Source organism: Schistosoma haematobium, chromosome 3 (assembly GCF_000699445.3).
Source record: "Schistosoma haematobium chromosome 3, whole genome shotgun sequence".
Classification (NCBI taxonomy): Eukaryota; Metazoa; Platyhelminthes; class Trematoda; order Strigeidida; family Schistosomatidae; genus Schistosoma; species Schistosoma haematobium.
The window spans coordinates 22,362,295-22,375,125 of NC_067198.1; the positions used below are offsets into that span (position 1 = coordinate 22,362,295).

At 29.3% G+C, this 12,831-nt stretch overlaps 1 protein-coding gene across 2 annotated transcripts in view; it reads right to left on the reverse strand.

Moving 5' to 3' along the window:
* The window catches only part of DAPK1_1 (Death-associated protein kinase 1), a 64,776-nt gene that overhangs the window by 15,360 nt on the left and 36,585 nt on the right, over nucleotides 1-12,831 (reverse strand). Inside the window, exons 7-8 of one of the 2 annotated variants that reach the window (XM_051213287.1) lie at nucleotides 8,448-8,600; nucleotides 3,691-3,736 (exon numbers count right to left, since the gene is read on the reverse strand). In XM_051213287.1, coding sequence (XP_051069251.1) covers nucleotides 3,691-3,736; nucleotides 8,448-8,600 — 199 coding nt within the window. Of the gene's footprint in view, nucleotides 1-3,690; nucleotides 3,737-8,447; nucleotides 8,601-10,727; nucleotides 12,545-12,831 lie in introns of those variants that run through there. The other variant, XM_051213288.1, reaches the window with a different exon arrangement.

Consider the following 12,831-nt stretch of genomic DNA (forward strand, 5'->3'; position numbering starts at 1 on the left):
TTAAATAATCAAATTAAAACATAATATTACGGAATAAGTGTTGTTTCTTTTGTGGAGATAATACTGAAAAATGGTTTCTTTGGTTTATACAATTTTTCTAAGCAATAAAATGATATCGATGTGTATGACATGGAATAACAAAATATTTTTTGAAGGGGAGTGAGGATAGTAAAAATTTCCATTTTGTTTTATTTAACTTCATTTATCTATACATTGACTACTCTTAGTTGGTCTCTCTAACATACACAAACAATACTTTAGTTAATGATCACATCATGTTCACTTATAAATATCTTGTTTTCTTTGTTCTTCTAACCAAAACAGATGATGATTCTTTTTTCTTGCAATAAGCAATATATGGTTAAAAATGGGGAAGTATGAATAAAAATGAAAAAATCAATTGAAATCTAGCACACACAGTATCATTTACCTACCTGACTACAAGTCAAATCATATGGATCTTAATGAGAAAAACATAGAATTAAGAAAATATTGGTAGTAGATCATTTTACACTGAGATATTGGTAACTCATTAGTGTTTTCTTTTTTTTTCTCTTTTCTCTCTCTTTATGGTATAAAAATTTTCTCTATTTTTATTTTAGAAAGATAAATGGAAACAGTTGTCAAATAGTAGTCCTGTTAAACAACTATTTCATGTTTATTGATAATCGAAACTGCGAACAAACTGATACATTTTCACATACTTGAAACGAACACGGTCATACGTATATGTTGAAGACGTGGTCGATTCACCATAAATTATATAAATAAAGGGCTATATCATACACATAGATCATTCAGTTGGAAAATAGTTACTATCACATTATATCATCTTTAACAAGTATCGGATATTTTACCGACCAATAATCTTGTTTTGCCTTTTTTAAATCTGACAATTTAAATTATTTTTCAAGCGGATAATTCTTTCTGTAAAATTGTCAATGTTACATGTTTGACTGGTAGGAACGAAGGTGGATTTATATTCTATAGAAACTGCAAATTCTATCATCATAGTTAATTGTTTTAAGTAGTGATTATTTTCAGATTCTACCGAAATGTGAAATTTCGAAGTTTGCTTTAGTCTTGAAAGATACTCAGCTGTTGATTAGTGATAACAGTAAACAGAACTAGGCAACGACCATATGCTACAAAAAAATAACTGAATTACACTTCAGAAATACAGGCCAAATTACAGAGTTGTGGTTCATTTGTTCTGTAGAAAATTCAATTATTTGAGTTTACTTGTCAAATTACTGCTAAACAGTATAACTAACCATCAAATACTATATAAATTCATTAATTTACGAATAATTAAGCTTCAAAACTAGTCATGATCGAATCCATTAATGTTAAACTATAAGTCCTGGGTTCGAATCTCGCGGGGCGAATTCGTCGATGAGCACTGCTGAAGAGTCTCACAATAGGACGAAACTGTCGTCCAGTACTTCCAGGTTTTCCATTGTGATCTAGCTTCAATTGATTCATGATCTCAACTATTGAAGTTAAACTATTCAGTTAATTTTTATTCTTTTCTTTCATAGACTGATGAAAATGACCATTTTTACTGATTTTATTTTTCACTGATATCAACTTGAACATATCTCTTCCATAAACAAGAATTCTTACTTAGATAATTATTCACTTTCAAAAGATTAACATATTCTAAACAGTTATTCAAATAAGGATGTTTATTGTTTTGATCAGTAGGATACTTTTCACATAGTGTAGGATTTAATTTAAATCTTAGTAAGTACATTACAAATTAACATAAGTTATTGTATGCTCGTGTATAATATAGGAAATATATTAACCATTACCTAAGTATTCTGTATACATTTGAAAAAAAAGAGTTAACTTCAATTTCGTTGGGTGTTTTTTTCCAATCAAATGTTACCTGTTGAATTTTGTTAAAAAGTTACTTATTTAGCATATTTCTGTTGTAGACAGTTGTTTTTCCTTACGGTTTCTGTAACAAAACTTTATATTAAGTCAGATATAAAATGTATTTTAATATACGCTTTCTGCATTTCTCAACTTTTACAGTTTAAAATAAATTGTATATTTCAAGGTGTAGTTTTTATAATGACAATAGTAATTGTGTATAAATATCAACAAAACTTGACTGAATAGTTTGGTACAAACTAAGGCTAGGAATGTTTCAGAGAGAAATAATAGTATCATATTCTCAAAATCCCATTAAAATAAGGGAGGGGGAATGCGTAACATCTTGAAATTTTTTGATCAAATAATACATAAAATCTACAAGGAACAATTTCATGTTCTACAAGATTACATGTATACTATCAACAAAATGACTGGTTTCCACTATGAATCTTACATTCAACCATACCAAAACCAATGTGGATTATCACTTTTAACTTAAAAGATGTCGTTCAGTTAAGCTTTATCCCTTATTTGAGTATATATCACTGTTATTCTTGTGTCTTTATGCCCGATTAATTGTATCACGTGATACGATCGCCAATTAGTGACACCGACTTATACGACTAGACCAATGACTCACAAACCTATACGAGTAGTCTAAAATTCTTATTAGTTCAGCAAGATAACAGCTTCTATCCTAACCCAGCCGGTTTAGTCCCGAACGCCAATACCAGCCTCCGCAATGTGAATCATATATGATAGACATAATGGGTTTATATACAAACAAACCAGACCACATTATACCAGAAATAGAAAATAATAATTATACAAGATCAAACTAAAAAGTTTCTGTGACTGTGAGAGACTGTTACTGATAGTAAATCGTATGATAATAGTCAATAGGTCAAATTAATGCTTATAATGAAAGGAATATGAATGTACATATAATATAATTACTTAACAGAATATTTGTATAATATTTGTTCATAAGTAATTCCTAACGGTTACCGTTCATTTATCTTCATCCGGATATAACAGTTATTACATTGTTATTTAAGTAGGTGCATTATTCACGTGTTTGAAGGAGTGGCTCCTATGAAGTTGTTAAGTAAACGAAATACTAACCTACATATTGCTAGTATCTTGCAATCACATTATTTCTATGATAAAATGATTTTTTATCCGCGTGAACTGCTCAATAACTGTACAGGCATGACATAACTTCATAGACTTATTTGTTCATTCGCTTCCTGAGATGATTGTTTTTATTTTGCATAATAACACTTCCTCATGAAATTCCAGACATTAGATATTGTTAGTAAAATAGTAAATTTAAGAAAGGTAAACAATATTACTCACTAGACAGATCAGATGGAAAATGGATTTCCGAAAAAAAATTGTACTAAATATTTATTTACTGAATTTCTGATAGGAAGACAATTGAATTAATCCCATAAAAGAGATATGAAAAGTAAACAATGTGTACTTGAACGTGTAATATACGTTAAGGCCAGCAATTAGTGTAGAACGACTAAACCTTTCAAAATTAGCTCATATTATGCCAATTTGTGTTAATAGTGAGATATTTTCAATATCTGAAATATATGTAACACAGGAATTTCCTCTCTTTTACTCAATGGAATTTAAATATAACTTTTGAAGATAAGTGATAATAGAAATTGACATTTATTCAACATGGGACGTTTTCGTAACAGTGTTTTTTATTCACACCAAAGTTTTAACTTATAATCAAGAAAAAAATGACCCACTGTTATATAAATATATGACAGAAAACTATATACTTACATTAATCCAAGGGTGTTGAAGACATTCATTAACCGTAGATCTTTTTCTAACAAAAATAGTAACATTTTGAAAAAAAAAATTATTACAATCATGATCATGATTCTTTGATGTATATTGAACGGTTTTAGATAGCTCGATAGTATACACGAGTGTAAAAATGATACAAGACTTTAAGAGCAATATCTACTGACAGCATAATCTAACTATAAAATTTATGATGACTTTTGTTAAATTATAGGCGCTTACAGACTACTATGAAAGCTTCTATTAGACTACTGCATTGAAATCGTTGACCTTACTCTAGTGAAATCTATACAGAGTATTCAACATAAAAGTAGCAAAGATATCCTTGCCATCGATATTTCTACAATTACCACCATCATCGTTAACAGTAAAAATCTACTAGGGTGAAAGCCTAGTTACGGTTCTTCTTCTCTGAGCTGCTGTTATTATGTTTACAAAAAGTAAGAATAAATTGGCAAAACACAACCATATCCGTATTCACAAATTATATGACTAAACGATTAATACTTCAAATACACTAAATGATCACAATTCTTACACATTGTTCTATTCAAAAATATACATTTAAACATACTGTATTCTATTTTCAAACTGATCATAAATTACTATGTTAGAGTATTCACATCGCATTGCATCAATATGTCAGAAAATAAAATACAAACTAACTGGACTTAAAATTCAAATTTGGTAGATAGAAAAAGTTCATAAATAAGCGACATTGTCAGTTAAACATTTAAACGACTAACGATCCCATATTCTGTTGTTATTTTAATTTTTGATTGATAAAAATAAATAAATAAATACATAAAATAACCATTATTTCTCTTTTTATTGGTTATTTGGATCTTTTCATTGATGTTTAGGACTGCGATTGATCAGTCTCTTATTGGCATTTGTGCATTCTGTACGGTTTGCCACGATATTGCCAATAGGTTACAAGCATTATAATCAAAAATTATATAACACAAAATTAATGAAGTCATATTTGGATATTGTAGTTTTTTATAGTCGAGTTCATCAGTCAATTAAACCTAGACCACTATGGCAAGCCTGGATGGCCGTTTCTCCCTATTATGGGACTCATCAGCAGTGCGCGTCCACGATCCTGCCCGCAGGATTCGAACACGGGATCTATCGGCTTCATGTGCGAATGCTTAACCTCTAGATCACTTAACAGGCATCCACCAGTGTTAATGTCTGAATTCAACCAATTTTAATTTTTTTTAATCTCTATCACTAGCTTAATTGCTTTCGTTTCTTTCTCATTTTAAAAGTTTCACAATTATTTTTAATTAAAATTAGGATGAACGGATAAATTTTTTCTCTCTTTCTTTCCAGATAAATTGAGTACTAATTATTTTTTAGAATTTATTTTTTGAAGCCAAAAAAAACTAATTTCAAGGAAACTCGTCTGTTGTAGACTAAGGAAACAAAGTGTTATACTTTAATTGTTCAAACGGCTATATTCTTTTATTGGATAAACACCTATGGTTGATGTTCACTTACGTAACTTGGAAAGTCATCACTTAGTAATGCGGAAATAAATATGATCTAAGATTTTGATACAGCGAAGACCATATAAAATTTTTACAATTGATCGATCACTGAGTAGTGATCAGTCTCATGTATGTCAAGTCTTTCTCAATGCTAATCGAATTCTATTAATGTAGTGGCCGTGTGACCAATAGACTAAGTAATACAATATCGCAGTCCACCATATTGAGATATAAGGTGGTGGCCTGAGTTAATAGGAAAGAAACCCTGAAATCGCTCGGAAACAGGTATTTGTGCAGTGTTTGAGTTGTTGCTTGTTGAGGTGCTGTGGGCAAATCATCAATGATGTGGCTTCACAATCATCAACAGTTAAATAGTTGCAGATATATTATGCTTAAATTATTTCAGTAATATGTATTTTGATAAACTTTCTTATTTTTTAAATATATTTTGTATGTTGTTTTATTTATCTTTTAAACAGTATGACAGTTTGAACTGGTAAATGAATTATGCTTGACAGTTTGTTAACTGAGGAAAAACTTTAGTAAATAAAAATAGAGGGATTATATTTATATACAACGGTAGCAATTAAGATAATTAGTAACATTTCAAATAATAAGCAACAATAAATGGAACACATACAAACATGCATCAACACACACGCACACAGACATTCGTGGAATAACTGGATTTTTCATATTCTTCTTATCATTATTATTAATATCCTTTTTATAATAACGAATGGAATGTGTTTAACATGACCTTCAGTCTAAATTCAATCAATAAAATAATTCTTTCTCCTTGATTTTCTTAACTATAAGAAAAAATGTGCTAATTTCGATATAGAAATTAATCAATTTAACAAATGTACACATGAATGGAATTTCTTTTATGAATGGGATGGACTGGTCATGTATAATGGAGTATGTGTATTTCGGTATGTGCACACATGTCTACGGAATCATATATATACATATATACATATATATATATATATATATATATATATATATATATATATATATATATAGTTTATCTTATCAAGAGTCTAATGAAAAAGTTATTAAGGAAAAGAGAGATTGTTAAAGAAAGTAAACATTCCCATATGAAACAGTTTTTTGTCAATCAATGTATTGGGCAAATTCGATTTAGAACAACACATATAAGCGAACAATTGTTTTCAATTAGATCGTCATCAGGCTTTACTCTAATATACATGAATATACAAGAATAAAGCCTGATGACGATCTAATTGAAAACAATTGTTCGCTTATATGTGTTGTTCTAATTTTCACAATGGGAATCTTTAATATTCTAAAATTCGATTTAAACGATAGATAATCATATAATGAAATGAGATAACAACTATTGGATTTATTCATACATTCATATATATATCCACTTAAACTTAAACAGGTCTTTCAAGATATAATCTAAATGAATAAATAAATCGTATATATATATCACAGTTTAAAAGTACATTTCGAATTGTAAGGGAAAAAAACACAAAGAAATTCACAAAGAACTAAACCTAGTAATATTACATAAGATAAAGATGAATATTTGACACATGAGAATAAGATATAAAACAGTAACAATAATAAGAACAACATCAGAACTGTTCCATTTCATTCCATTGTTCTATGATTTCAAACTATGTTTTCTTTTATATGTATTGATTCAATCACTTTTGTGCAAATGAAAAGTTTATTATAATTCATTTAAAGATAAATAAACCAGTAGAAATACATTGAATAACATTCGATCATGTAGAATGTTGTTTTTAATTATTATTACAACTACCTTATACATAAAAACAAACGAACAAACACAAAACAGATCTGAGGCATAAATTCAGTAAATAACCAAACTGATAGAATAGTATGATACAGATGATAAAGATGTGAATAAAATATAGAAGAAGAATATTAACAGTTAATAAGTTATTATGTCAGTTCAAGAATTTCATTTCAGCAAGAGATGTTGAGAGAGTAATTCAAAACACTGATGGACTAAGAAAACTAATGTTCAGCATGTACGCCTTAAACTAGTCAATAAATTCATGTACATTGTATACAACTGATTTTTAAAAATAATAAAACCTAATAAACATGCTTGATTTCATTACATTCTTCATGATAGGAAACAATTCAGTACTACAAAACGTTAGTTAAAAAACAACAACAAAGAAACAAAGAAACGAACAAACAGAATGATTAGAAGACAATGACAAAATAATGAAAGTCAGTCGAAACACCTGATGTATTTATTTACATATTTAACAAGTTAACTGAATAAAACATGTTTTGAACTTGATTAAATCTATTAAATGAGTATAATCAATTAGATGATTAAAACATTTATCCCATTTAATCAAATGACATTTCAATAACATCATGAAGAATTACTGAGATAGTATTCTGGTGTGATAGTACTTATACAAATTAGACAGTAATTATTGGTCTTTCACTTAAGATAACTACATTTTATCAGTATAGAGTTCTGAACATTATTGAGTTTTTAATTGAGATTTTGAACTGGTCGGTGTTAGACCATTATTGAAAAATTGAAAACACTGAATGGATGTTTCGTACTAGTATAGGACTTCTCAACAGTGTGCATTAACATTGTTGGATCCCGACTCAGTGGTCTAGAGATTGAGTGTTCGTGCATGAGACTTAAGTTCCTCGGTTTGAATCCCACGGGAGTGATCGTGAATGCACACTGTTGGGAAGTTCCATATTAGGGCGAAACTGTCGTCCAATGTTTTCAGGTTCTTAATAGAGGTCTAACATCGACCAATTCATGATCTGAATTAAAAAAGAAATTTTACCTTTGAATATCTATCGCGAACAAACAGAAGAAAAATTATAAAACAATGTTGATTTTAAAAAATATCAATATCAAAATTAAAATATTGTTGGCTTTTTGTAAACAATAGCGAAATTACATGAAGAGTGGAATAAAAACGAGTAATCGTAAAACAGTCCACGCAACATCACTTGAATAAACCCGTGTATACAAATGTAATACCATAGGACTAGTAATTTAAAGATTAAAGTACTTAAGTTTAAACTATTGCACCATAGGTACAAGTTTTGAACCAATTACCTAGATGAAAAACAACGAATTTGTATCATCACTCACACTTTTATACATAATCTTAATTACGTAAGACCCACATAACAATATATATATATATATATATATATATATATATATATATATACGAGTATTACCTGGGATTTTTCACCAACAGTTTCTGAATAAAATCTTTAGCTAGATCACTAACATTTTGTATTTCCTCTCTTGAATAATCAACAATACAATCGAGAATATTTTGAAATGTTTCAAGTTGTGTATCTCCAGCAAACGGTGAAATACCGGTCAATCTGTATTTTAAAAAATAGAGCGAAAGAGAAAGGAGAACAAAATATGTCAATAACAGTGACAAGGTAAAATAAATGACTATGAAAAGAAATATTGTTCAATGAACCAACATGAGAAAGTGAATATAGTCTTTTTTTCTATCATTACGAAAATACATGGTTGGGATACGTGATGAAAAATTGATTTTAACCTAACCTTTTCATTTCATATAAAACTTGTCTATGGTAAATACTTAGATTTGTTGAAGGATTATTCATATAACAACTCAATTCCCAATCTACGACTACGTGTGTTCAAAAATAATATGTACTTATGCTAACCCTAACCTGGCAAAAAATAGACTTATTATCCAAAGTGATGTGATTCATATTGTTTTCATAATCTTCAGATTTGTCAAATCTGACCTTTATTTTTCAGATAATATTGTTCAAAATGCGTTGTGCCCATATGTAACATAGTTCTGATAAACTTTGTCTTTTCATTATCTTGTCTAACTTTATCAAAGGAACTAACTTATATGAATATTCATCAAAATATGAGCAAATAATTTATCATAGATTAGGGTCCCCAGTGTAAAAAGAGATATTATACATAAAAATCACATTTAAAATAATCTCAGCAATTGAAATCTAATCTCTTAAAGATCCCCGTCATATTAAAAGACTAGTATTTGAACGAAGAATATTCTTTTCGATAAATTCTCTTCAGGTTCTACAATTATATATCCCAATTATTAATCCAAAAATGGCCAGGTTAAGGGAAAAATACATCGTTTAAAGTATGTGAATTTGGGATTGTGATAAACAAAATAACAACAACAACCTGTATTAACAATAAAATTGGTAATGTTGATATGACTCATATAGAATGTTAACTTGAATCTGCATATATGTTAAGTGAAATTTTGAGATCCATGATCAGAATAAATATGGGTCAAATAGGGTGAAAGAGAAATAATAGTGCAATTACGATCCGATCAAATAAGTAAGACGTAATGCGGAGGGATGAATGCGAAGTGAATGAATCATGTATAGGGGAGATTAATAATGATGTTTAACCAATAATACGAATAATAATAATAAAACAAAGATTTATGAATAAAGATAACAGAGACAATTACAATTGACCACGAAAGGTCATGGTCAAATGAGGTCATTTAATAGTTAAGATTACGATCGATTAACTGGCCTTGATGTTGGCCAGGGGAGGAGTTGTTGAATATATTTCTTCTGTACGCATAGCTCCGGTTTCTTCATCCGGAGGGCTACTCCTTCAGATTCAAGTTAACATTCTATATGAGTCATATCAACATTACCAATTTTATTGTTAATACAGGTTGTTGTTGTTATTTTGTTTATCACAATCCCAAATTCACATACTTTAAACGATGTATTTTTCCCTTAACCTGGCCATTTTTCGGATTATTAATTTGGATAGATAATTGTAGAACATGAAGACAATTAATTGAAAAGAATATTCTTCGTTCAAATGCTAGTCTTTTAATTGAAATTTGGATTATTACAAAGTTCCCCCCCCACCGAACTGGTCTGAGCATTTTTAGGGTAATAATCAAAATTATCAAATAATATATAGACACACGATGAAACAATGAAAGTAATAACTAGTATTCTTTAAAACAAAAGATGGAAACAAGAATTTCTACAAATGATGCGACCATATATATATATATATATGCAAGAAATAAGTTAAAAGTGAATATGCATACCAACAGAAGAAATGAAACAAAATAATAATAATGTGACAGAGTAACAACAAGAAAAGAAACGATGAAACCCATCATGACATTTTTTATAAAATAAAACGAGGGAAATAGAAACAACGATGAATAATAAATCTCAATAGATAAAAGAAGCATATAATATAACGTAATGTAAAAAACAACAACAGTATATTGCATCAATTCCAAAATGAATGTTTATTACCGTCATCAAGAATACTTTTTTGAAAGGTAATAAAACGTCACAAGTGTATCTTATACACGAGATTATCATATTTATATATTTCAATAGGAATTAGTTACATAATCCATTGTCATTCATACGAATTTATCAATCACGTTGAATATTTTGGAGATTCTTAAGAAGATAAAATTAACTATAAATTAACGTGTTATTTACAAAATGTTCACTATGTGTATCAACAATATGGATTCCGGAAACAAATTAATTAATTAATTAAGACTTAAACAAATGGTATTATGCAACTTTCTATACTAATATTTGAATGAATTATACCCAGAAAATGAATGAACTCGAAGGCATTTAAACAACCTAGTTGAAACCAACGATAATGAGTACTATATTAAACAATTCGGTAAAATAAGATTAGTAAGGAATATGTCGTTAGATTGCTGACAGACACTGTTACAATATTTAGGCATGACAACAACTCGTAGAAAAGTGGTAATAAGAATTATTATATCTCTAATATCAAGTCAAAATATCTACATTTCTAATACCTTAACCTATTACAATTACTATTAGGACATGGTTGGATTTTCAGAAATGAAACTTAATGGAAATATTTTACAATAATTATTGATTGTAGCTAATATGTGATAATCGTAAATTATTTATGTTTTCCTAGGATGAATCAACGTTAGTTTTAAATCCGATCATAGGGATATTCTCAATATATTCTCATATTTCTATCAATGTTACAGTTACAGTGATATGACGAAGAAAGTATTAAGCCTTATAGTTAGGCATCAGTCCGATCGAAAAAGGAATAGACTATGGTTGACATAAATGACTTGCAGTCATGTTTATTCTTGTTCTCAATGTTTTGTATTTCAGTGTGTTATTTTTCTTAAGGAAAATTCTATTGTACAGACAGGTGTATTATCTTCCGGTATCAATTTAGTTGGGGACTGATAGCGATGATTTGATTTTTTGAAGCAGCTATTACTCGGTAACATACTATCAATCCATTTTATCTATCGACCAGTACTGAATTCATTCATTTTAATAATGCAAAACTCATTCAATATTCATCATAAAATCGTAGCGCACAACAAATACGTACAAAGCTAAACACACTAAATTTCGAAGCAGAAAAAATCAGACTTTTATTCTTCATAATGATCTACTTTTGTAGACAAGGAAGCTAGTATTAAGAAGATTAATAAAAACATATGTATGACAAGAATTATGATGTTTGCATGCAATAATAAAATAATGTAAAGTGTTTTGATGACAGAAAAAAAGAAGGGACTTTTCTATTTAAAAGCTTCTATGAATGTCAGGTGTCATTACCAAAGATTAATTAGATATTCGCGAATAAATTGAGCATTGGATATATTTAAATTATAACTATAATGTCCCATTGAGTAGAAAATGAAATTTCTGACGTTTCATGACAAATTAGGTTGATGAAAGTTTAAATAGTCCAGTAGGACACAAATTAGAATGAATTTAATACAATCAAAATTGAAATATGTTTGATCATATTATTTCGGTTAAATTTGGTCTGCATGTATTTTTTCTTTCTGTTTGTTAATAGATATGAATGAATTGAAATTTTGAGAAAAAAAATCTCATCAATTTCATCAACTGCTCACTCTAGAAATAAAAAAAGGTTGCTGTTCAAAAACTCGGCGTGACTATAATTTATGGACGAACAAATTTGAAGCGTCTGAGGGATTTCAAGGCCACGGCGCCAATTTCAGTACCTGGTGCTCAGGTGAGATCGGTTCACAGCGGATTTCAGAAAAAAACGTGATAATTGACTGGTTACAACAAATGGGACTACTAAGAAGTTACTTTATTTGTGATTGTGATAATCAAATGACTTGCGGACCTTGTGCAGACTACCGTAATGATGTTGTCTTTCAATGTAACATGTATTGAAGGAAAAAGTCTGCTAGAATAGGATTTTTCGCTCGATCCAGATTGAGACTATGGCAAACTTTGACAATTGTTGAACACTGGATAAAAAAACACAAGTAACACTGGCTACAGCCGGGTACTATAATATATACAGATGATTGGAGTGCGTATAGATGCATATATAGACTTGGTTATGTGCATCGTATCGCTATCCATAAGCGGAACTTTGTGAACTCAACCACCGGACTGTACACAAACAGTACTGAGGCTATGTGGTCGAGGTTGAAAGAGTTTTTCCCACCTTATCGTGGCTCTAGATGCAGACTGTTATGGAGCCATATTGATGAGTCCCTCTACCATGTGCATTAGGATTTTAGAAACTCTG